A 24884-nucleotide genomic window follows, 5' to 3' on the forward strand; every position below is an offset into this window, starting at 1 on the left:
TGCTCTGGGATTTGGCCTGGAAAAGCCCCCTGGAAAAGGATCTAGGTGTGGGGAAAAGGGCAGGATTAGGGCATCTCAGCTTGCAGAGTATGAGCAGTGGTGGGCCCACTTGAGGCTGGTGTTGGATGGGGAATGTAGGAGCTATCACTCATCCCCATTTGTGATCCAGGCTTGTTTTTCCGTGTCCACATCCGTTTGGATTTCCGTTAACGTGCCCCTGTCACATCCATTTTGATTTCTGTTGACGTGTCCCTGTCTATGTCCATGTCCCTGTCCACCCAACATCCATCCATCCCCACGAGGTGCTGCATGTGCTCTCTGTTCACTCTCTCTCTCTTGTTCCTTGCAGCTCCAGAGCCAACCCGTCCTGATGAATGGCCCATCTCAACCGGTAATTCCTTCCCCTCACACAGTCCCACGCTTGATGCTGGTGTTCGATGGGGGATGGCAGCAATGAGCGTTGCACTTTCTGCCCACATTGGTGCTCCGGTCTTGCTTTTCCATGTCCACATCTGCTTTGACTTTCATTCACATGGCCATGTCTGTGCCAATGTCCCTGTCTGTGCTGATGCCCTTGTCCGTGTCTTCCTTCCTGTCCAAGTCCCTCTATGTGTCTCTGTCTGTGTCCCTGTCCCTGCCCATGTCCATGTTGGATGGGGCAAGGCAGGTTAGAGCTCCACTCCCTCTTCCTCTATCAGTGCTCCAGCCTTGACTTTCCACATCCACAGCTATTTTGATTTCCATTCCCATGTCCATGTCTGTGTCCTTTCCAAGTTTCTCTCCCTGTCCCTACCCATGTCTATCCATCCAAAGAAGTTGCTGCATGTGCTCTCTCTGTTCACTACCTCTCTTTCTCTCTCGTTGCTTGTAGATCCAGAGCCAAACCTTCCTGCTCAACGGCCCATCCCAACTGGTAATTGTTTCCCTCAATCCATCCCCAGCCGGGCCCCGATCTCGTGGCCAAGCCCTGGTCCCTCGAGGGCAGCAGCGCCCCAGCTCGAGGGCACTGGGGAGAAATCCCAACCTGGATGGGGAGGTGAGGACCGCGGGTGTGGGGCTGGGGGTCCCCTGACCGAGTGCCCATCTCCCCCAGGCACCCGCCTGCGGCTCTCGGGCGGGAGGAACGGCTGCGAGGGCCGCGTGGAGCTGTACGACGGCAGCAGCTGGGGAACGGTGTGCGACGACTTCTGGGACCTGAGCAACGCGCGGGTGGTGTGCAGGCAGCTGGGCTGTGGCCAGCCCACGGCCGCCCCGGACAGCGCACACTTCGGCCCCGGCACTGGGAGCATCTTCCTGGACGATGTGCGGTGCCGCGGGGACGAGCCCTCCCTCCAGATGTGCCAGCACAGGGGCTGGGGCGTGCACAACTGCATGCACTTTGAGGATGCCAGCGTCATCTGTGCAGGCACGAGGGCAGCAGAGGACACCGGATCTCCTGCAGGTACCACCGGGCTGGGTTTGGTGTCCTCCCTCAGCACAGCCAGGCTGGAGGTGCCATTCTGGGTCTTTTGCTGCGCGGTGGTGGTAGCTCGGCTCATGCCAAAGCCCCCTTGAGCTCCGTGAGGCCCAAGCGGGCTGTCGACGCTCCCAGGTTAGGGGCTGGGTGTGTGGAAAAGGGAAGGATTGGAGCATCTCATCTTGAAGAGGATGGCCAGTGCTGGGGACACTTGAGGCTAGTGTTGGATGGGGGATGGCAGGAACAAGCACTCTTCCCTATTTGTGCTCCAGGCTTGTTTTTCCATGTCCACATCCATTTTGATTTCCATTCACGTGTCCCTGTCCTCACCCACATCCATCCATGCCCACGAGCTGCTGCATGTGTTCTCTGTTCACTCTCTCTCTCTCGTTCTTTGCAGCTCCAGAGACGACCCTTCCTGACGAACGGCCCATCTCCAACGGTAATTCTCTCCCCCCACACCATCCCACACTAGATTTTAGTGTTGGGTGGGGGATGGTAGCAATGACCAGGGTGCCCCAGCGCTTTGGCACCACGGCCAAATCATGACCTGGCTGGGGAAGTGGGGACTGTGGGTCTGTATCTCCTGGATATGCTCTGGGATTTGGCCTGGAAAAGCCCCCTGGAAAAGGATCTAGGTGTGGGGAAAAGGGCAGGATTAGGGCATCTCAGCTTGCAGAGTATGAGCGGTGGTGGGCCCACTTGAGGCTGGTGTTGGATGGGGAATGTAGGAACTATCACTCATCCCCATTTGTGATCCAGGCTTGTTTTTCCGTGTCCACATCCGTTTGGATTTCCGTTAACGTGCCCCTGTCACATCCATTTTGATTTCTGTTGACGTGTCCCTGTCTATGTCCATGTCCCTGTCCACCCAACATCCATCCATCCCCACGAGGTGCTGCATGTGCTCTCTGTTCACTCTCTCTCTCTTGTTCCTTGCAGCTCCAGAGCCAACCCGTCCTGATGAATGGCCCATCTCAACCGGTAATTCCTTCCCCTCACACAGTCCCACGCTTGATGCTGGTGTTCGATGGGGGATGGCAGCAATGAGCGTTGCACTTTCTGCCCACATTGGTGCTCCGGTCTTGCTTTTCCATGTCCACATCTGCTTTGACTTTCATTCACATGGCCATGTCTGTGCCAATGTCCCTGTCTGTGCTGATGCCCTTGTCCGTGTCTTCCTTCCTGTCCAAGTCCCTCTATGTGTCTCTGTCTGTGTCCCTGTCCCTGCCCATGTCCATGTTGGATGGGGCAAGGCAGGTTAGAGCTCCACTCCCTCTTCCTCTATCAGTGCTCCAGCCTTGACTTTCCACATCCACAGCTATTTTGATTTCCATTCCCATGTCCATGTCTGTGTCCTTTCCAAGTTTCTCTCCCTGTCCCTACCCATGTCTATCCATCCAAAGAAGTTGCTGCATGTGCTCTCTCTGTTCACTACCTCTCTTTCTCTCTCGTTGCTTGTAGATCCAGAGCCAAACCTTCCTGCTCAACGGCCCATCCCAACTGGTAATTGTTTCCCTCAATCCATCCCCAGCCGGGCCCCGATCTCGTGGCCAAGCCCTGGTCCCTCGAGGGCAGCAGCGCCCCAGCTCGAGGGCACTGGGGAGAAATCCCAACCTGGATGGGGAGGTGAGGACCGCGGGTGTGGGGCTGGGGGTCCCCTGACCGAGTGCCCATCTCCCCCAGGCACCCGCCTGCGGCTCTCGGGCGGGAGGAACGGCTGCGAGGGCCGCGTGGAGCTGTACGACGGCAGCAGCTGGGGAACGGTGTGCGACGACTTCTGGGACCTGAGCAACGCGCGGGTGGTGTGCAGGCAGCTGGGCTGTGGCCAGCCCACGGCCGCCCCGGACAGCGCACACTTCGGCCCCGGCACTGGGAGCATCTTCCTGGACGATGTGCGGTGCCGCGGGGACGAGCCCTCCCTCCAGATGTGCCAGCACAGGGGCTGGGGCGTGCACAACTGCATGCACTTTGAGGATGCCAGCGTCATCTGTGCAGGCACGAGGGCAGCAGAGGACACCGGATCTCCTGCAGGTACCACCGGGCTGGGTTTGGTGTCCTCCCTCAGCACAGCCAGGCTGGAGGTGCCATTCTGGGTCTTTTGCTGCGCGGTGGTGGTAGCTCGGCTCATGCCAAAGCCCCCTTGAGCTCCGTGAGGCCCAAGCGGGCTGTCGACGCTCCCAGGTTAGGGGCTGGGTGTGTGGAAAAGGGAAGGATTGGAGCATCTCATCTTGAAGAGGATGGCCAGTGCTGGGGACACTTGAGGCTAGTGTTGGATGGGGGATGGCAGGAACAAGCACTCTTCCCTATTTGTGCTCCAGGCTTGTTTTTCCATGTCCACATCCATTTTGATTTCCATTCACGTGTCCCTGTCCTCACCCACATCCATCCATGCCCACGAGCTGCTGCATGTGTTCTCTGTTCACTCTCTCTCTCTCGTTCTTTGCAGCTCCAGAGACGACCCTTCCTGACGAACGGCCCATCTCCAACGGTAATTCTCTCCCCCCACACCATCCCACACTAGATTTTAGTGTTGGGTGGGGGATGGTAGCAATGACCAGGGTGCCCCAGCGCTTTGGCACCACGGCCAAATCATGACCTGGCTGGGGAAGTGGGGACTGTGGGTCTGTATCTCCTGGATATGCTCTGGGATTTGGCCTGGAAAAGCCCCCTGGAAAAGGATCTAGGTGTGGGGAAAAGGGCAGGATTAGGGCATCTCAGCTTGCAGAGTATGAGCAGTGGTGGGTCCACTTGAGGCTGGTGTTGGATGGGGAATGTAGGAACTATCACTCATCCCCATTTGTGATCCAGGCTTGTTTTTCCGTGTCCACATCCGTTTGGATTTCCATTAACGTGCCCCTGTCACTTCCATTTTGATTTCTGTTGACGTGTCCCTGTCTATGTCCATGTCCCTGTCCACCCAACATCCATCCATCCCCACGAGGTGCTGCATGTGCTCTCTGTTCACTCTCTCTCTCTTGTTCCTTGCAGCTCCAGAGCCAACCCGTCCTGATGAATGGCCCATCTCAACCGGTAATTCCTTCCCCTCACACAGTCCCACGCTTGATGCTGGTGTTCGATGGGGGATGGCAGCAATGAGCGTTGCACTTTCTGCCCACATTGGTGCTCCGGTCTTGCTTTTCCATGTCCACATCTGCTTTGACTTTCATTCACATGGCCATGTCTGTGCCAATGTCCCTGTCTGTGCTGATGCCCTTGTCCGTGTCTTCCTTCCTGTCCAAGTCCCTCTATGTGTCTCTGTCTGTGTCCCTGTCCCTGCCCATGTCCATGTTGGATGGGGCAAGGCAGGTTAGAGCTCCACTCCCTCTTCCTCTATCAGTGCTCCAGCCTTGACTTTCCACATCCACAGCTATTTTGATTTCCATTCCCATGTCCATGTCTGTGTCCTTTCCAAGTTTCTCTCCCTGTCCCTACCCATGTCTATCCATCCAAAGAAGTTGCTGCATGTGCTCTCTCTGTTCACTACCTCTCTTTCTCTCTCGTTGCTTGTAGATCCAGAGCCAAACCTTCCTGCTCAACGGCCCATCCCAACTGGTAATTGTTTCCCTCAATCCATCCCCAGCCGGGCCCCGATCTCGTGGCCAAGCCCTGGTCCCTCGAGGGCAGCAGCGCCCCAGCTCGAGGGCACTGGGGAGAAATCCCAACCTGGATGGGGAGGTGAGGACCGCGGGTGTGGGGCTGGGGGTCCCCTGACCGAGTGCCCATCTCCCCCAGGCACCCGCCTGCGGCTCTCGGGCGGGAGGAACGGCTGCGAGGGCCGCGTGGAGCTGTACGACGGCAGCAGCTGGGGAACGGTGTGCGACGACTTCTGGGACCTGAGCAACGCGCGGGTGGTGTGCAGGCAGCTGGGCTGTGGCCAGCCCACGGCCGCCCCGGACAGCGCACACTTCGGCCCCGGCACTGGGAGCATCTTCCTGGACGATGTGCGGTGCCGCGGGGACGAGCCCTCCCTCCAGATGTGCCAGCACAGGGGCTGGGGCGTGCACAACTGCATGCACTTTGAGGATGCCAGCGTCATCTGTGCAGGCACGAGGGCAGCAGAGGACACCGGATCTCCTGCAGGTACCACCGGGCTGGGTTTGGTGTCCTCCCTCAGCACAGCCGGGCTGGAGGTGCCATTCTGGGTCTTTTGCTGCGCGGTGGTGGTAGCTCGGCTCATGCCAAAGCCCCCTTGAGCTCCGTGAGGCCCAAGCGGGCTGTCGACGCTCCCAGGTTAGGGGCTGGGTGTGTGGAAAAGGGAAGGATTGGAGCATCTCATCTTGAAGAGGATGGCCAGTGCTGGGGACACTTGAGGCTAGTGTTGGATGGGGGATGGCAGGAACAAGCACTCTTCCCTATTTGTGCTCCAGGCTTGTTTTTCCATGTCCACATCCATTTTGATTTCCATTCACGTGTCCCTGTCCTCACCCACATCCATCCATGCCCACGAGCTGCTGCATGTGTTCTCTGTTCACTCTCTCTCTCTCGTTCTTTGCAGCTCCAGAGACGACCCTTCCTGACGAACAGCCCATCTCCAACGGTAATTCTCTCCCCCCACACCATCCCACACTAGATTTTAGTGTTGGGTGGGGGATGGTAGCAATGACCAGGGTGCCCCAGCGCTTTGGCACCACGGCCAAATCATGACCTGGCTGGGGAAGTGGGGACTGTGGGTCTGTATCTCCTGGATATGCTCTGGGATTTGGCCTGGAAAAGCCCCCTGGAAAAGGATCTAGGTGTGGGGAAAAGGGCAGGATTAGGGCATCTCAGCTTGCAGAGTATGAGCAGTGGTGGGCCCACTTGAGGCTGGTGTTGGATGGGGAATGTAGGAGCTATCACTCATCCCCATTTGTGATCCAGGCTTGTTTTTCCGTGTCCACATCCGTTTGGATTTCCGTTAACGTGCCCCTGTCACATCCATTTTGATTTCTGTTGACGTGTCCCTGTCTATGTCCATGTCCCTGTCCACCCAACATCCATCCATCCCCACGAGGTGCTGCATGTGCTCTCTGTTCACTCTCTCTCTCTTGTTCCTTGCAGCTCCAGAGCCAACCCGTCCTGATGAATGGCCCATCTCAACCGGTAATTCCTTCCCCTCACACAGTCCCACGCTTGATGCTGGTGTTCGATGGGGGATGGCAGCAATGAGCGTTGCACTTTCTGCCCACATTGGTGCTCCGGTCTTGCTTTTCCATGTCCACATCTGCTTTGACTTTCATTCACATGGCCATGTCTGTGCCAATGTCCCTGTCTGTGCTGATGCCCTTGTCCGTGTCTTCCTTCCTGTCCAAGTCCCTCTATGTGTCTCTGTCTGTGTCCCTGTCCCTGCCCATGTCCATGTTGGATGGGGCAAGGCAGGTTAGAGCTCCACTCCCTCTTCCTCTATCAGTGCTCCAGCCTTGACTTTCCACATCCACAGCTATTTTGATTTCCATTCCCATGTCCATGTCTGTGTCCTTTCCAAGTTTCTCTCCCTGTCCCTACCCATGTCTATCCATCCAAAGAAGTTGCTGCATGTGCTCTCTCTGTTCACTACCTCTCTTTCTCTCTCGTTGCTTGTAGATCCAGAGCCAAACCTTCCTGCTCAACGGCCCATCCCAACTGGTAATTGTTTCCCTCAATCCATCCCCAGCCGGGCCCCGATCTCGTGGCCAAGCCCTGGTCCCTCGAGGGCAGCAGCGCCCCAGCTCGAGGGCACTGGGGAGAAATCCCAACCTGGATGGGGAGGTGAGGACCGCGGGTGTGGGGCTGGGGGTCCCCTGACCGAGTGCCCATCTCCCCCAGGCACCCGCCTGCGGCTCTCGGGCGGGAGGAACGGCTGCGAGGGCCGCGTGGAGCTGTACGACGGCAGCAGCTGGGGAACGGTGTGCGACGACTTCTGGGACCTGAGCAACGCGCGGGTGGTGTGCAGGCAGCTGGGCTGTGGCCAGCCCACGGCCGCCCCGGACAGCGCACACTTCGGCCCCGGCACTGGGAGCATCTTCCTGGACGATGTGCGGTGCCGCGGGGACGAGCCCTCCCTCCAGATGTGCCAGCACAGGGGCTGGGGCGTGCACAACTGCATGCACTTTGAGGATGCCAGCGTCATCTGTGCAGGCACGAGGGCAGCAGAGGACACCGGATCTCCTGCAGGTACCACCGGGCTGGGTTTGGTGTCCTCCCTCAGCACAGCCAGGCTGGAGGTGCCATTCTGGGTCTTTTGCTGCGCGGTGGTGGTAGCTCGGCTCATGCCAAAGCCCCCTTGAGCTCCGTGAGGCCCAAGCGGGCTGTCGACGCTCCCAGGTTAGGGGCTGGGTGTGTGGAAAAGGGAAGGATTGGAGCATCTCATCTTGAAGAGGATGGCCAGTGCTGGGGACACTTGAGGCTAGTGTTGGATGGGGGATGGCAGGAACAAGCACTCTTCCCTATTTGTGCTCCAGGCTTGTTTTTCCATGTCCACATCCATTTTGATTTCCATTCACGTGTCCCTGTCCTCACCCACATCCATCCATGCCCACGAGCTGCTGCATGTGTTCTCTGTTCACTCTCTCTCTCTCGTTCTTTGCAGCTCCAGAGACGACCCTTCCTGACGAACGGCCCATCTCCAACGGTAATTCTCTCCCCCCACACCATCCCACACTAGATTTTAGTGTTGGGTGGGGGATGGTAGCAATGACCAGGGTGCCCCAGCGCTTTGGCACCACGGCCAAATCATGACCTGGCTGGGGAAGTGGGGACTGTGGGTCTGTATCTCCTGGATATGCTCTGGGATTTGGCCTGGAAAAGCCCCCTGGAAAAGGATCTAGGTGTGGGGAAAAGGGCAGGATTAGGGCATCTCAGCTTGCAGAGTATGAGCAGTGGTGGGTCCACTTGAGGCTGGTGTTGGATGGGGAATGTAGGAGCTATCACTCATCCCCATTTGTGATCCAGGCTTGTTTTTCCGTGTCCACATCCGTTTGGATTTCCGTTAACGTGCCCCTGTCACTTCCATTTTGATTTCTGTTGACGTGTCCCTGTCTATGTCCATGTCCCTGTCCACCCAACATCCATCCATCCCCACGAGGTGCTGCATGTGCTCTCTGTTCACTCTCTCTCTCTTGTTCCTTGCAGCTCCAGAGCCAACCCGTCCTGATGAATGGCCCATCTCAACCGGTAATTCCTTCCCCTCACACAGTCCCACGCTTGATGCTGGTGTTCGATGGGGGATGGCAGCAATGAGCGTTGCATTTTCTGCCCACATTGGTGCTCCGGTCTTGCTTTTCCATGTCCACATCTGCTTTGACTTTCATTCACATGGCCATGTCTGTGCCAATGTCCCTGTCTGTGCTGATGCCCTTGTCCGTGTCTTCCTTCCTGTCCAAGTCCCTCTATGTGTCTCTGTCTGTGTCCCTGTCCCTGCCCATGTCCATGTTGGATGGGGCAAGGCAGGTTAGAGCTCCACTCCCTCTTCCTCTATCAGTGCTCCAGCCTTGACTTTCCACATCCACAGCTATTTTGATTTCCATTCCCATGTCCATGTCTGTGTCCTTTCCAAGTTTCTCTCCCTGTCCCTACCCATGTCTATCCATCCAAAGAAGTTGCTGCATGTGCTCTCTCTGTTCACTACCTCTCTTTCTCTCTCGTTGCTTGTAGATCCAGAGCCAAACCTTCCTGCTCATCGGCCCATCCCAACTGGTAATTGTTTCCCTCAATCCATCCCCAGCCGGGCCCCGATCTCGTGGCCAAGCCCTGGTCCCTCGAGGGCAGCAGCGCCCCAGCTCGAGGGCACTGGGGAGAAATCCCAACCTGGATGGGGAGGTGAGGACCGCGGGTGTGGGGCTGGGGGTCCCCTGACCGAGTGCCCATCTCCCCCAGGCACCCGCCTGCGGCTCTCGGGCGGGAGGAACGGCTGCGAGGGCCGCGTGGAGCTGTACGACGGCAGCAGCTGGGGAACGGTGTGCGACGACTTCTGGGACCTGAGCAACGCGCGGGTGGTGTGCAGGCAGCTGGGCTGTGGCCAGCCCACGGCCGCCCCGGACAGCGCACACTTCGGCCCCGGCACTGGGAGCATCTTCCTGGACGATGTGCGGTGCCGCGGGGACGAGCCCTCCCTCCAGATGTGCCAGCACAGGGGCTGGGGCGTGCACAACTGCATGCACTTTGAGGATGCCAGCGTCATCTGTGCAGGCACGAGGGCAGCAGAGGACACCGGATCTCCTGCAGGTACCACCGGGCTGGGTTTGGTGTCCTCCCTCAGCACAGCCAGGCTGGAGGTGCCATTCTGGGTCTTTTGCTGCGCGGTGGTGGTAGCTCGGCTCATGCCAAAGCCCCCTTGAGCTCCGTGAGGCCCAAGCGGGCTGTCGACGCTCCCAGGTTAGGGGCTGGGTGTGTGGAAAAGGGAAGGATTGGAGCATCTCATCTTGAAGAGGATGGCCAGTGCTGGGGACACATGAGGCTAGTGTTGGATGGGGGATGGCAGGAACAAGCACTCTTCCCTATTTGTGCTCCAGGCTTGTTTTTCCATGTCCACATCCATTTTGATTTCCATTCACGTGTCCCTGTCCTCACCCACATCCATCCATGCCCACGAGCTGCTGCATGTGTTCTCTGTTCACTCTCTCTCTCTCGTTCTTTGCAGCTCCAGAGACGACCCTTCCTGACGAACGGCCCATCTCCAACGGTAATTCTCTCCCCCCACACCATCCCACACTAGATTTTAGTGTTGGGTGGGGGATGGTAGCAATGACCAGGGTGCCCCAGCGCTTTGGCACCACGGCCAAATCATGACCTGGCTGGGGAAGTGGGGACTGTGGGTCTGTATCTCCTGGATATGCTCTGGGATTTGGCCTGGAAAAGCCCCCTGGAAAAGGATCTAGGTGTGGGGAAAAGGGCAGGATTAGGGCATCTCAGCTTGCAGAGTATGAGCAGTGGTGGGCCCACTTGAGGCTGGTGTTGGATGGGGAATGTAGGAGCTATCACTCATCCCCATTTGTGATCCAGGCTTGTTTTTCCGTGTCCACATCCGTTTGGATTTCCGTTAACGTGCCCCTGTCACTTCCATTTTGATTTCTGTTGACGTGTCCCTGTCTATGTCCATGTCCCTGTCCACCCAACATCCATCCATCCCCACGAGGTGCTGCATGTGCTCTCTGTTCACTCTCTCTCTCTTGTTCCTTGCAGCTCCAGAGCCAACCCGTCCTGATGAATGGCCCATCTCAACCGGTAATTCCTTCCCCTCACACAGTCCCACGCTTGATGCTGGTGTTCGATGGGGGATGGCAGCAATGAGCGTTGCATTTTCTGCCCACATTGGTGCTCCGGTCTTGCTTTTCCATGTCCACATCTGCTTTGACTTTCATTCACATGGCCATGTCTGTGCCAATGTCCCTGTCTGTGCTGATGCCCTTGTCCGTGTCTTCCTTCCTGTCCAAGTCCCTCTATGTGTCTCTGTCTGTGTCCCTGTCCCTGCCCATGTCCATGTTGGATGGGGCAAGGCAGGTTAGAGCTCCACTCCCTCTTCCTCTATCAGTGCTCCAGCCTTGACTTTCCACATCCACAGCTATTTTGATTTCCATTCCCATGTCCATGTCTGTGTCCTTTCCAAGTTTCTCTCCCTGTCCCTACCCATGTCTATCCATCCAAAGAAGTTGCTGCATGTGCTCTCTCTGTTCACTACCTCTCTTTCTCTCTCGTTGCTTGTAGATCCAGAGCCAAACCTTCCTGCTCATCGGCCCATCCCAACTGGTAATTGTTTCCCTCAATCCATCCCCAGCCGGGCCCCGATCTCGTGGCCAAGCCCTGGTCCCTCGAGGGCAGCAGCGCCCCAGCTCGAGGGCACTGGGGAGAAATCCCAACCTGGATGGGGAGGTGAGGACCGCGGGTGTGGGGCTGGGGGTCCCCTGACCGAGTGCCCATCTCCCCCAGGCACCCGCCTGCGGCTCTCGGGCGGGAGGAACGGCTGCGAGGGCCGCGTGGAGCTGTACGACGGCAGCAGCTGGGGAACGGTGTGCGACGACTTCTGGGACCTGAGCAACGCGCGGGTGGTGTGCAGGCAGCTGGGCTGTGGCCAGCCCACGGCCGCCCCGGACAGCGCACACTTCGGCCCCGGCACTGGGAGCATCTTCCTGGACGATGTGCGGTGCCGCGGGGACGAGCCCTCCCTCCAGATGTGCCAGCACAGGGGCTGGGGCGTGCACAACTGCATGCACTTTGAGGATGCCAGCGTCATCTGTGCAGGCACGAGGGCAGCAGAGGACACCGGATCTCCTGCAGGTACCACCGGGCTGGGTTTGGTGTCCTCCCTCAGCACAGCCAGGCTGGAGGTGCCATTCTGGGTCTTTTGCTGCGCGGTGGTGGTAGCTCGGCTCATGCCAAAGCCCCCTTGAGCTCCGTGAGGCCCAAGCGGGCTGTCGACGCTCCCAGGTTAGGGGCTGGGTGTGTGGAAAAGGGAAGGATTGGAGCATCTCATCTTGAAGAGGATGGCCAGTGCTGGGGACACATGAGGCTAGTGTTGGATGGGGGATGGCAGGAACAAGCACTCTTCCCTATTTGTGCTCCAGGCTTGTTTTTCCATGTCCACATCCATTTTGATTTCCATTCACGTGTCCCTGTCCTCACCCACATCCATCCATGCCCACGAGCTGCTGCATGTGTTCTCTGTTCACTCTCTCTCTCTCTCGTTCTTTGCAGCTCCAGAGACGACCCTTCCTGACGAACGGCCCATCTCCAACGGTAATTCTCTCCCCCCACACCATCCCACACTAGATTTTAGTGTTGGGTGGGGGATGGTAGCAATGACCAGGGTGCCCCAGCGCTTTGGCACCACGGCCAAATCATGACCTGGCTGGGGAAGTGGGGACTGTGGGTCTGTATCTCCTGGATATGCTCTGGGATTTGGCCTGGAAAAGCCCCCTGGAAAAGGATCTAGGTGTGGGGAAAAGGGCAGGATTAGGGCATCTCAGCTTGCAGAGTATGAGCAGTGGTGGGCCCACTTGAGGCTGGTGTTGGATGGGGAATGTAGGAACTATCACTCATCCCCATTTGTGATCCAGGCTTGTTTTTCCGTGTCCACATCCGTTTGGATTTCCGTTAACGTGCCCCTGTCACATCCATTTTGATTTCTGTTGACGTGTCCCTGTCTATGTCCATGTCCCTGTCCACCCAACATCCATCCATCCCCACGAGGTGCTGCATGTGCTCTCTGTTCACTCTCTCTCTCTTGTTCCTTGCAGCTCCAGAGCCAACCCGCCCTGATGAATGGCCCATCTCAACCGGTAATTCCTTCCCCTCACACAGTCCCACGCTTGATGCTGGTGTTCGATGGGGGATGGCAGCAATGAGCGTTGCACTTTCTGCCCACATTGGTGCTCCGGTCTTGCTTTTCCATGTCCACATCTGCTTTGACTTTCATTCACATGGCCATGTCTGTGCCAATGTCCCTGTCTGTGCTGATGCCCTTGTCCGTGTCTTCCTTCCTGTCCAAGTCCCTCTATGTGTCTCTGTCTGTGTCCCTGTCCCTGCCCATGTCCATGTTGGATGGGGCAAGGCAGGTTAGAGCCCCACTCCCTCTTCCTCTATCAGTGCTCCAGCCTTGACTTTCCACATCCACAGCTATTTTGATTTCCATTCCCATGTCCATGTCTGTGTCCTTTCCAAGTTTCTCTCCCTGTCCCTACCCATGTCTATCCATCCAAAGAAGTTGCTGCATGTGCTCTCTCTGTTCACTACCTCTCTTTCTCTCTCGTTGCTTGTAGATCCAGAGCCAAACCTTCCTGCTCAACGGCCCATCCCAACTGGTAATTGTTTCCCTCAATCCATCCCCAGCCGGGCCCCGATCTCGTGGCCAAGCCCTGGTCCCTCGAGGGCAGCAGCGCCCCAGCTCGAGGGCACTGGGGAGAAATCCCAACCTGGATGGGGAGGTGAGGACCGCGGGTGTGGGGCTGGGGGTCCCCTGACCGAGTGCCCATCTCCCCCAGGCACCCGCCTGCGGCTCTCGGGCGGGAGGAACGGCTGCGAGGGCCGCGTGGAGCTGTACGACGGCAGCAGCTGGGGAACGGTGTGCGACGACTTCTGGGACCTGAGCAACGCGCGGGTGGTGTGCAGGCAGCTGGGCTGTGGCCAGCCCACGGCCGCCCCGGACAGCGCACACTTCGGCCCCGGCACTGGGAGCATCTTCCTGGACGATGTGCGGTGCCGCGGGGACGAGCCCTCCCTCCAGACGTGCCAGCACAGGGGCTGGGGCGTGCACAACTGCATGCACTTTGAGGATGCCAGCGTCATCTGTGCAGGCACGAGGGCAGCAGAGGACACCGGATCTCCTGCAGGTACCACCGGGCTGGGTTTGGTGTCCTCCCTCAGCACAGCCAGGCTGGAGGTGCCATTCTGGGTCTTTTGCTGCGCGGTGGTGGTAGCTCGGCTCATGCCAAAGCCCCCTTGAGCTCCGTGAGGCCCAAGCGGGCTGTCGACGCTCCCAGGTTAGGGGCTGGGTGTGTGGAAAAGGGAAGGATTGGAGCATCTCATCTTGAAGAGGATGGCCAGTGCTGGGGACACTTGAGGCTAGTGTTGAATGGGGGATGGCAGGAACAAGCACTCTTCCCTATTTGTGCTCCAGGCTTGTTTTTCCATGTCCACATCCATTTTGATTTCCATTCACGTGTCCCTGTCCTCACCCACATCCATCCATGCCCACGAGCTGCTGCATGTGTTCTCTGTTCACTCTCTCTCTCTCGTTCTTTGCAGCTCCAGAGACGACCCTTCCTGACGAACGGCCCATCTCCAACGGTAATTCTCTCCCCCCACACCATCCCACACTAGATTTTAGTGTTGGGTGGGGGATGGTAGCAATGACCAGGGTGCCCCAGCGCTTTGGCACCACGGCCAAATCATGACCTGGCTGGGGAAGTGGGGACTGTGGGTCTGTATCTCCTGGATATGCTCTGGGATTTGGCCTGGAAAAGCCCCCTGGAAAAGGATCTAGGTGTGGGGAAAAGGGCAGGATTAGGGCATCTCAGCTTGCAGAGTATGAGCAGTGGTGGGCCCACTTGAGGCTGGTGTTGGATGGGGAATGTAGGAGCTATCACTCATCCCCATTTGTGATCCAGGCTTGTTTTTCCGTGTCCACATCCGTTTGGATTTCCGTTAACGTGCCCCTGTCACATCCATTTTGATTTCTGTTGACGTGTCCCTGTCTATGTCCATGTCCCTGTCCACCCAACATCCATCCATCCCCACGAGGTGCTGCATGTGCTCTCTGTTCACTCTCTCTCTCTTGTTCCTTGCAGCTCCAGAGCCAACCCGTCCTGATGAATGGCCCATCTCAACCGGTAATTCCTTCCCCTCACACAGTCCCACGCTTGATGCTGGTGTTCGATGGGGGATGGCAGCAATGAGCGTTGCACTTTCTGCCCACATTGGTGCTCCGGTCTTGCTTTTCCATGTCCACATCTGCTTTGACTTTCATTCACATGGCCATGTCTGTGCCAATGTCCCTGTCTGTGCTGATGCCCTTGTCCGTGTCTTCCTTCCTGTCCAAGTCCCTCTATGTGTCTCTGTCTGTGTCCCTGTCCCTGCCCATGTCCATGTTGGATGGGGCAAGGCAGGTTAGAGCTCCACTCCCTCTTCCTCTATCAGTGCTCCAGCCTTGACTTTCCACATCCACAGCTATTTTGATTTCCATTCCCATGTCCATGTCTGTGTCCTTTCCAAGTTTCTCTCCCTGTCCCTACCCATGTCTATCCATCCAAAGAAGTTGCTGCATGTGCTCTCTCTGTTCACTACCTCTCTTTCTCTCTCGTTGCTTGTAGATCCAGAGCCAAACCTTCCTGCTCAACGGCCCATCCCAACTGGTAATTGTTTCCCTCAATCCATCCCCAGCCGGGCCCCGATCTCGTGGCCAAGCCCTGGTCCCTCGAGGGCAGCAGCGCCCCAGCTCGAGGGCACTGGGGAGAAATCCCAACCTGGATGGGGAGGTGAGGACCGCGGGTGTGGGGCTGGGGGTCCCCTGACCGAGTGCCCATCTCCCCCAGGCACCCGCCTGCGGCTCTCGGGCGGGAGGAACGGCTGCGAGGGCCGCGTGGAGCTGTACGACGGCAGCAGCTGGGGAACGGTGTGCGACGACTTCTGGGACCTGAGCAACGCGCGGGTGGTGTGCAGGCAGCTGGGCTGTGGCCAGCCCACGGCCGCCCCGGACAGCGCACACTTCGGCCCCGGCACTGGGAGCATCTTCCTGGACGATGTGCGGTGCCGCGGGGACGAGCCCTCCCTCCAGATGTGCCAGCACAGGGGCTGGGGCGTGCACAACTGCATGCACTTTGAGGATGCCAGCGTCATCTGTGCAGGCACGAGGGCAGCAGAGGACACCGGATCTCCTGCAGGTACCACCGGGCTGGGTTTGGTGTCCTCCCTCAGCACAGCCGGGCTGGAGGTGCCATTCTGGGTCTTTTGCTGCGCGGTGGTGGTAGCTCGGCTCATGCCAAAGCCCCCTTGAGCTCCGTGAGGCCCAAGCGGGCTGTCGACGCTCCCAGGTTAGGGGCTGGGTGTGTGGAAAAGGGAAGGATTGGAGCATCTCATCTTGAAGAGGATGGCCAGTGCTGGGGACACTTGAGGCTAGTGTTGGATGGGGGATGGCAGGAACAAGCACTCTTCCCTATTTGTGCTCCAGGCTTGTTTTTCCATGTCCACATCCATTTTGATTTCCATTCACGTGTCCCTGTCCTCACCCACATCCATCCATGCCCACGAGCTGCTGCATGTGTTCTCTGTTCACTCTCTCTCTCTCGTTCTTTGCAGCTCCAGAGACGACCCTTCCTGACGAACGGCCCATCTCCAACGGTAATTCTCTCCCCCCACACCATCCCACACTAGATTTTAGTGTTGGGTGGGGGATGGTAGCAATGACCAGGGTGCCCCAGCGCTTTGGCACCACGGCCAAATCATGACCTGGCTGGGGAAGTGGGGACTGTGGGTCTGTATCTCCTGGATATGCTCTGGGATTTGGCCTGGAAAAGCCCCCTGGAAAAGGATCTAGGTGTGGGGAAAAGGGCAGGATTAGGGCATCTCAGCTTGCAGAGTATGAGCAGTGGTGGGCCCACTTGAGGCTGGTGTTGGATGGGGAATGTAGGAACTATCACTCATCCCCATTTGTGATCCAGGCTTGTTTTTCCGTGTCCACATCCGTTTGGATTTCCGTTAACGTGCCCCTGTCACTTCCATTTTGATTTCTGTTGACGTGTCCCTGTCTATGTCCATGTCCCTGTCCACCCAACATCCATCCATCCCCACGAGGTGCTGCATGTGCTCTCTGTTCACTCTCTCTCTCTTGTTCCTTGCAGCTCCAGAGCCAACCCGCCCTGATGAATGGCCCATCTCAACCGGTAATTCCTTCCCCTCACACAGTCCCACGCTTGATGCTGGTGTTCGATGGGGGATGGCAGCAATGAGCGTTGCACTTTCTGCCCACATTGGTGCTCCGGTCTTGCTTTTCCATGTCCACATCTGCTTTGACTTTCATTCACATGGCCATGTCTGTGCCAATGTCCCTGTCTGTGCTGATGCCCTTGTCCGTGTCTTCCTTCCTGTCCAAGTCCCTCTATGTGTCTCTGTCTGTGTCCCTGTCCCTGCCCATGTCCATGTTGGATGGGGCAAGGCAGGTTAGAGCCCCACTCCCTCTTCCTCTATCAGTGCTCCAGCCTTGACTTTCCACATCCACAGCTATTTTGATTTCCATTCCCATGTCCATGTCTGTGTCCTTTCCAAGTTTCTCTCCCTGTCCCTACCCATGTCTATCCATCCAAAGAAGTTGCTGCATGTGCTCTCTCTGTTCACTACCTCTCTTTCTCTCTCGTTGCTTGTAGATCCAGAGCCAAACCTTCCTGCTCATCGGCCCATCCCAACTGGTAATTGTTTCCCTCAATCCATCCCCAGCCGGGCCCCGATCTCGTGGCCAAGCCCTGGTCCCTCGAGGGCAGCAGCGCCCCAGCTCGAGGGCACTGGGGAGAAATCCCAACCTGGATGGGGAGGTGAGGACCACGGGTGTGGGGCTGGGGGTCCCCTGACCGAGTGCCCATCTCCCCCAGGCACCCGCCTGCGGCTCTCGGGCGGGAGGAACGGCTGCGAGGGCCGCGTGGAGCTGTACGACGGCAGCAGCTGGGGAACGGTGTGCGACGACTTCTGGGACCTGAGCAACGCGCGGGTGGTGTGCAGGCAGCTGGGCTGTGGCCAGCCCACGGCCGCCCCGGACAGCGCACACTTCGGCCCCGGCACTGGGAGCATCTTCCTGGACGATGTGCGGTGCCGCGGGGACGAGCCCTCCCTCCAGATGTGCCAGCACAGGGGCTGGGGCGTGCACAACTGCATGCACTTTGAGGATGCCAGCGTCATCTGTGCAGGCACGAGGGCAGCAGAGGACACCGGATCTCCTGCAGGTACCACCGGGCTGGGTTTGGTGTCCTCCCTCAGCACAGCCAGGCTGGAGGTGCCATTCTGGGTCTTTTGCTGCGCGGTGGTGGTAGCTCGGCTCATGCCAAAGCCCCCTTGAGCTCCGTGAGGCCCAAGCGGGCTGTCGACGCTCCCAGGTTAGGGGCTGGGTGTGTGGAAAAGGGAAGGATTGGAGCATCTCATCTTGAAGAGGATGGCCAGTGCTGGGGACACTTGAGGCTAGTGTTGGATGGGGGATGGCAGGAACAAGCACTCTTCCCTATTTGTGCTCCAGGCTTGTTTTTCCATGTCCACATCCATTTTGATTTCCATTCACGTGTCCCTGTCCTCACCCACATCCATCCATGCCCACGAGCTGCTGCATGTGTTCTCTGTTCACTCTCTCTCTCTCGTTCTTTGCAGCTCCAGAGACGACCCTTCCTGACGAACGGCCCATCTCCAACGGTAATTCTCTCCCCCCACACCATCCCACACTAGATTTTAGTGTTGGGTGGGGGATGGTAGCAATGACCAGGGTGCCCCAGCGCTTTGGCACCACGGCCAAATCATGACCTGGCTGGGGAAGTGGGGACTGTGGGTCTGTATCTCCTGGATATGCTCTGGGATTTGGCCTGGAAAAGCCCCCTGGAAAAGGATCTAGGTGTGGGGAAAAGGGCAGGATTAGGGCATCTCAGCTTGCAGAGTATGAGCAGTGGTGGGTCCACTTGAGGCTGGTGTTGGATGGGGAATGTAGGAACTATCACTCATCCCCATTTGTGATCCAGGCTTGTTTTTCCGTGTCCACATCCGTTTGGATTTCCATTAACGTGCCCCTGTCACTTCCATTTTGATTTCTGTTGACGTGTCCCTGTCTATGTCCATGTCCCTGTCCACCCAACATCCATCCATCCCCACGAGGTGCTGCATGTGCTCTCTGTTCACTCTCTCTCTCTTGTTCCTTGCAGCTCCAGAGCCAACCCGTCCTGATGAATGGCCCATCTCAACCGGTAATTCCTTCCCCTCACACAGTCCCACGCTTGATGCTGGTGTTCGATGGGGGATGGCAGCAATGAGCGTTGCACTTTCTGCCCACATTGGTGCTCCGGTCTTGCTTTTCCATGTCCACATCTGCTTTGACTTTCATTCACATGGCCATGTCTGTGCCAATGTCCCTGTCTGTGCTGATGCCCTTGTCCGTGTCTTCCTTCCTGTCCAAGTCCCTCTATGTGTCTCTGTCTGTGTCCCTGTCCCTGCCCATGTCCATGTTGGATGGGGCAAGGCAGGTTAGAGCTCCACTCCCTCTTCCTCTATCAGTGCTCCAGCCTTGACTTTCCACATCCACAGCTATTTTGATTTCCATTCCCATGTCCATGTCTGTGTCCTTTCCAAGTTTCTCTCCCTGTCCCTACCCATGTCTATCCATCCAAAGAAGTTGCTGCATGTGCTCTCTCTGTTCACTACCTCTCTTTCTCTCTCGTTGCTTGTAGATCCAGAGCCAAACCTTCCTGCTCAACGGCCCATCCCAACTGGTAATTGTTTCCCTCAATCCATCCCCAGCCGGGCCCCGATCTCGTGGCCAAGCCCTGGTCCCTCGAGGGCAGCAGCGCCCCAGCTCGAGGGCACTGGGGAGAAATCCCAACCTGGATAGGGAGGTGAGGACCGCGGGTGTGGGGCTGGGGGTCCCCTGACCGAGTGCCCATCTCCCCCAGGCACCCGCCTGCGGCTCTCGGGCGGGAGGAACGGCTGCGAGGGCCGCGTGGAGCTGTACGACGGCAGCAGCTGGGGAACGGTGTGCGACGACTTCTGGGACCTGAGCAACGCGCGGGTGGTGTGCAGGCAGCTGGGCTGTGGCCAGCCCACGGCCGCCCCGGACAGCGCACACTTCGGCCCCGGCACTGGGAGCATCTTCCTGGACGATGTGCGGTGCCGCGGGGACGAGCCCTCCCTCCAGATGTGCCAGCACAGGGGCTGGGGCGTGCACAACTGCATGCACTTTGAGGATGCCAGCGTCATCTGTGCAGGCACGAGGGCAGCAGAGGACACCGGATCTCCTGCAGGTACCACCGGGCTGGGTTTGGTGTCCTCCCTCAGCACAGCCAGGCTGGAGGTGCCATTCTGGGTCTTTTGCTGCGCGGTGGTGGTAGCTCGGCTCATGCCAAAGCCCCCTTGAGCTCCGTGAGGCCCAAGCGGGCTGTCGACGCTCCCAGGTTAGGGGCTGGGTGTGTGGAAAAGGGAAGGATTGGAGCATCTCATCTTGAAGAGGATGGCCAGTGCTGGGGACACTTGAGGCTAGTGTTGGATGGGGGATGGCAGGAACAAGCACTCTTCCCTATTTGTGCTCCAGGCTTGTTTTTCCATGTCCACATCCATTTTGATTTCCATTCACGTGTCCCTGTCCTCACCCACATCCATCCATGCCCACGAGCTGCTGCATGTGTTCTCTGTTCACTCTCTCTCTCTCGTTCTTTGCAGCTCCAGAGACGACCCTTCCTGACGAACGGCCCATCTCCAACGGTAATTCTCTCCCCCCACACCATCCCACGCTAGATTTTAGTGTTGGGTGGGGGATGGTAGCAATGACCAGGGTGCCCCAGCGCTTTGGCACCACGGCCAAATCATGACCTGGCTGGGGAAGTGGGGACTGTGGGTCTGTATCTCCTGGATATGCTCTGGGATTTGGCCTGGAAAAGCCCCCTGGAAAAGGATCTAGGTGTGGGGAAAAGGGCAGGATTAGGGCATCTCAGCTTGCAGAGTATGAGCAGTGGTGGGTCCACTTGAGGCTGGTGTTGGATGGGGAATGTAGGAGCTATCACTCATCCCCATTTGTGATCCAGGCTTGTTTTTCCGTGTCCACATCCGTTTGGATTTCCGTTAACGTGCCCCTGTCACTTCCATTTTGATTTCTGTTGACGTGTCCCTGTCTATGTCCATGTCCCTGTCCACCCAACATCCATCCATCCCCACGAGGTGCTGCATGTGCTCTCTGTTCACTCTCTCTCTCTTGTTCCTTGCAGCTCCAGAGCCAACCCGTCCTGATGAATGGCCCATCTCAACCGGTAATTCCTTCCCCTCACACAGTCCCACGCTTGATGCTGGTGTTCGATGGGGGATGGCAGCAATGAGCGTTGCATTTTCTGCCCACATTGGTGCTCCGGTCTTGCTTTTCCATGTCCACATCTGCTTTGACTTTCATTCACATGGCCATGTCTGTGCCAATGTCCCTGTCTGTGCTGATGCCCTTGTCCGTGTCTTCCTTCCTGTCCAAGTCCCTCTATGTGTCTCTGTCTGTGTCCCTGTCCCTGCCCATGTCCATGTTGGATGGGGCAAGGCAGGTTAGAGCTCCACTCCCTCTTCCTCTATCAGTGCTCCAGCCTTGACTTTCCACATCCACAGCTATTTTGATTTCCATTCCCATGTCCATGTCTGTGTCCTTTCCAAGTTTCTCTCCCTGTCCCTACCCATGTCTATCCATCCAAAGAAGTTGCTGCATGTGCTCTCTCTGTTCACTACCTCTCTTTCTCTCTCGTTGCTTGTAGATCCAGAGCCAAACCTTCCTGCTCAACGGCCCATCCCAACTGGTAATTGTTTCCCTCAATCCATCCCCAGCCGGGCCCCGATCTCGTGGCCAAGCCCTGGTCCCTCGAGGGCAGCAGCGCCCCAGCTCGAGGGCACTGGGGAGAAATCCCAACCTGGATGGGGAGGTGAGGACCGCGGGTGTGGGGCTGGGGGTCCCCTGACCGAGTGCCCATCTCCCCCAGGCACCCGCCTGCGGCTCTCGGGCGGGAGGAACGGCTGCGAGGGCCGCGTGGAGCTGTACGACGGCAGCAGCTGGGGAACGGTGTGCGACGACTTCTGGGACCTGAGCAACGCGTGGGTGGTGTGCAGGCAGCTGGGCTGTGGCCAGCCCACGGCCGCCCCGGACAGCGCACACTTCGGCCCCGGCACTGGGAGCATCTTCCTGGACGATGTGCGGTGCCGCGGGGACGAGCCCTCCCTCCAGATGTGCCAGCACAGGGGCTGGGGCGTGCACAACTGCATGCACTTTGAGGATGCCAGCGTCATCTGTGCAGGCACGAGGGCAGCAGAGGACACCGGATCTCCTGCAGGTACCACCGGGCTGGGTTTGGTGTCCTCCCTCAGCACAGCCAGGCTGGAGGTGCCATTCTGGGTCTTTTGCTGCGCGGTGGTGGTAGCTCGGCTCATGCCAAAGCCCCCTTGAGCTCCGTGAGGCCCAAGCGGGCTGTCGACGCTCCCAGGTTAGGGGCTGGGTGTGTGGAAAAGGGAAGGATTGGAGCATCTCATCTTGAAGAGGATGGCCAGTGCTGGGGACACTTGAGGCTAGTGTTGGATGGGGGATGGCAGGAACAAGCACTCTTCCCTATTTGTGCTCCAGGCTTGTTTTTCCATGTCCACATCCATTTTGATTTCCATTCACGTGTCCCTGTCCTCACCCACATCCATCCATGCCCACGAGCTGCTGCATGTGTTCTCTGTTCACTCTCTCTCTCTCGTTCTTTGCAGCTCCAGAGACGACCCTTCCTGACGAACGGCCCATCTCCAACGGTAATTCTCTCCCCCCACACCATCCCACACTAGATTTTAGTGTTGGGTGGGGGATGGTAGCAATGACCAGGGTGCCCCAGCGCTTTGGCACCACGGCCAAATCATGACCTGGCTGGGGAAGTGGGGACTGTGGGTCTGTATCTCCTGGATATGCTCTGGGATTTGGCCTGGAAAAGCCCCCTGGAAAAGGATCTAGGTGTGGGGAAAAGGGCAGGATTAGGGCATCTCAGCTTGCAGAGTATGAGCAGTGGTGGGCCCACTTGAGGCTGGTGTTGGATGGGGAATGTAGGAGCTATCACTCATCCCCATTTGTGATCCAGGCTTGTTTTTCCGTGTCCACATCCGTTTGGATTTCCGTTAACGTGCCCCTGTCACTTCCATTTTGATTTCTGTTGACGTGTCCCTGTCTATGTCCATGTCCCTGTCCACCCAACATCCATCCATCCCCACGAGGTGCTGCATGTGCTCTCTGTTCACTCTCTCTCTCTTGTTCCTTGCAGCTCCAGAGCCAACCCGCCCTGATGAATGGCCCATCTCAACCGGTAATTCCTTCCCCTCACACAGTCCCACGCTTGATGCTGGTGTTCGATGGGGGATGGCAGCAATGAGCGTTGCACTTTCTGCCCACATTGGTGCTCCGGTCTTGCTTTTCCATGTCCACATCTGCTTTGACTTTCATTCACATGGCCATGTCTGTGCCAATGTCCCTGTCTGTGCTGATGCCCTTGTCCGTGTCTTCCTTCCTGTCCAAGTCCCTCTATGTGTCTCTGTCTGTGTCCCTGTCCCTGCCCATGTCCATGTTGGATGGGGCAAGGCAGGTTAGAGCTCCACTCCCTCTTCCTCTATCAGTGCTCCAGCCTTGACTTTCCACATCCACAGCTATTTTGATTTCCATTCCCATGTCCATGTCTGTGTCCTTTCCAAGTTTCTCTCCCTGTCCCTACCCATGTCTATCCATCCAAAGAAGTTGCTGCATGTGCTCTCTCTGTTCACTACCTCTCTTTCTCTCTCGTTGCTTGTAGATCCAGAGCCAAACCTTCCTGCTCAACGGCCCATCCCAACTGGTAATTGTTTCCCTCAATCCATCCCCAGCCGGGCCCCGATCTCGTGGCCAAGCCCTGGTCCCTCGAGGGCAGCAGCGCCCCAGCTCGAGGGCACTGGGGAGAAATCCCAACCTGGATGGGGAGGTGAGGACCGCGGGTGTGGGGCTGGGGGTCCCCTGACCGAGTGCCCATCTCCCCCAGGCACCCGCCTGCGGCTCTCGGGCGGGAGGAACGGCTGCGAGGGCCGCGTGGAGCTGTACGACGGCAGCAGCTGGGGAACGGTGTGCGACGACTTCTGGGACCTGAGCAACGCGCGGGTGGTGTGCAGGCAGCTGGGCTGTGGCCAGCCCACGGCCGCCCCGGACAGCGCACACTTCGGCCCCGGCACTGGGAGCATCTTCCTGGACGATGTGCGGTGCCGCGGGGACGAGCCCTCCCTCCAGATGTGCCAGCACAGGGGCTGGGGCGTGCACAACTGCATGCACTTTGAGGATGCCAGCGTCATCTGTGCAGGTGCGAGGGCAGCAGATGACACCGGATCTCCTGTGGAGCTCCTGGTTCTCTGTGCCCTGCCACCATATCCCTGTTCCCTTCTCACTGCCATCCCAGCCATGGCAGCCTGTGCCCCCAGCTTTCTCCTGATCAACCTCTCACTTGTGGCTCTTCCTCCTCACCCACAGCTGGTGTGGCAACCTCAACTCCTCCATCAGGTACGGCTCTTCTATATTTTGTATCACTGTTTTTATTTATGAGCTCTCTCCTTATAGGGCTTTTGTTTAATTTTATTTTTGTTTCTATGTCAACAGACTTTAAATCTGTGTGACAACTCTTAGGCAGGCTGTGATTTCCTCTTGCATTTCGGTGATGTTCACTCTGCAGGTGTGGTTGCTGTGGGCAGCTATCTCCTCACTGGGCTCCTCGTCTGCTTCAAGGCTTAGGAAGGATTTTCCTAATCTCTGACTTCAAATCACGTACATCAGTATTGGCAGGGTGATGTTCAAGTATTGCAATGTATAATTATTAGTTCCTCTACTTAATAGAGCTACCATGCTTTTCAGCCTGCTACGCCTGGCTTAGAAAGCAGATTTTAGATGTAGAGCTTGACCACTTACAGTAGAAATCAGCACAGAAGTGAAGGTGCGTGAGAGTCTGTTCAGTTTGATCAGAGGGAGGGCTGGTGTCTGGGCAGAGCTGATGCTTCCAAGCTTGGAATAGCCAGGAAATCCCTAATTCCTGAGGCGTGGAACTGCGTGCTGCCCTGGGCACTGTCTCTGTGCAGGGATATAAACAGGGGCTTGTTGCCTTTACCTGTCACAGCTTATAGGAATTCCATTCAGAGCTTGTGCTCACCTTCCCATAAGGAAACTTCCAGAATCTTATGTGTGTTTAACCTAAGAGTTCCATGTCATTCACGCTGGGAGGGATATGACAGCTTTTTGTAGCTACACCTA

At 57.5% G+C, this 24884-nt stretch overlaps 1 protein-coding gene across 1 annotated transcript in view; it reads left to right on the top strand.

Moving 5' to 3' along the window:
• DMBT1 (deleted in malignant brain tumors 1) overlaps positions 1-24884 on the top strand; it is a 65096-nt gene that overhangs the window by 35033 nt on the left and 5179 nt on the right. The window contains exons 29-76 of the mRNA XM_069864137.1: positions 350-391; positions 872-913; positions 1094-1441; positions 1857-1898; positions 2399-2440; positions 2921-2962; positions 3143-3490; positions 3906-3947; positions 4448-4489; positions 4970-5011; positions 5192-5539; positions 5955-5996; positions 6497-6538; positions 7019-7060; positions 7241-7588; positions 8004-8045; positions 8546-8587; positions 9068-9109; positions 9290-9637; positions 10053-10094; positions 10595-10636; positions 11117-11158; positions 11339-11686; positions 12104-12145; positions 12646-12687; positions 13168-13209; positions 13390-13737; positions 14153-14194; positions 14695-14736; positions 15217-15258; positions 15439-15786; positions 16202-16243; positions 16744-16785; positions 17266-17307; positions 17488-17835; positions 18251-18292; positions 18793-18834; positions 19315-19356; positions 19537-19884; positions 20300-20341; positions 20842-20883; positions 21364-21405; positions 21586-21933; positions 22349-22390; positions 22891-22932; positions 23413-23454; positions 23635-23946; positions 24114-24143. Coding sequence (XP_069720238.1) covers positions 350-391; positions 872-913; positions 1094-1441; positions 1857-1898; positions 2399-2440; positions 2921-2962; positions 3143-3490; positions 3906-3947; positions 4448-4489; positions 4970-5011; positions 5192-5539; positions 5955-5996; positions 6497-6538; positions 7019-7060; positions 7241-7588; positions 8004-8045; positions 8546-8587; positions 9068-9109; positions 9290-9637; positions 10053-10094; positions 10595-10636; positions 11117-11158; positions 11339-11686; positions 12104-12145; positions 12646-12687; positions 13168-13209; positions 13390-13737; positions 14153-14194; positions 14695-14736; positions 15217-15258; positions 15439-15786; positions 16202-16243; positions 16744-16785; positions 17266-17307; positions 17488-17835; positions 18251-18292; positions 18793-18834; positions 19315-19356; positions 19537-19884; positions 20300-20341; positions 20842-20883; positions 21364-21405; positions 21586-21933; positions 22349-22390; positions 22891-22932; positions 23413-23454; positions 23635-23946; positions 24114-24143 — 5640 coding nt within the window. The remainder of the gene's footprint in view (positions 1-349; positions 392-871; positions 914-1093; positions 1442-1856; positions 1899-2398; positions 2441-2920; positions 2963-3142; positions 3491-3905; positions 3948-4447; positions 4490-4969; positions 5012-5191; positions 5540-5954; positions 5997-6496; positions 6539-7018; positions 7061-7240; positions 7589-8003; positions 8046-8545; positions 8588-9067; positions 9110-9289; positions 9638-10052; positions 10095-10594; positions 10637-11116; positions 11159-11338; positions 11687-12103; positions 12146-12645; positions 12688-13167; positions 13210-13389; positions 13738-14152; positions 14195-14694; positions 14737-15216; positions 15259-15438; positions 15787-16201; positions 16244-16743; positions 16786-17265; positions 17308-17487; positions 17836-18250; positions 18293-18792; positions 18835-19314; positions 19357-19536; positions 19885-20299; positions 20342-20841; positions 20884-21363; positions 21406-21585; positions 21934-22348; positions 22391-22890; positions 22933-23412; positions 23455-23634; positions 23947-24113; positions 24144-24884) is intronic.

The sequence above is a fragment of the Phaenicophaeus curvirostris genome, chromosome 9 (assembly GCF_032191515.1).
Source record: "Phaenicophaeus curvirostris isolate KB17595 chromosome 9, BPBGC_Pcur_1.0, whole genome shotgun sequence".
Classification (NCBI taxonomy): Eukaryota; Metazoa; Chordata; class Aves; order Cuculiformes; family Cuculidae; genus Phaenicophaeus; species Phaenicophaeus curvirostris.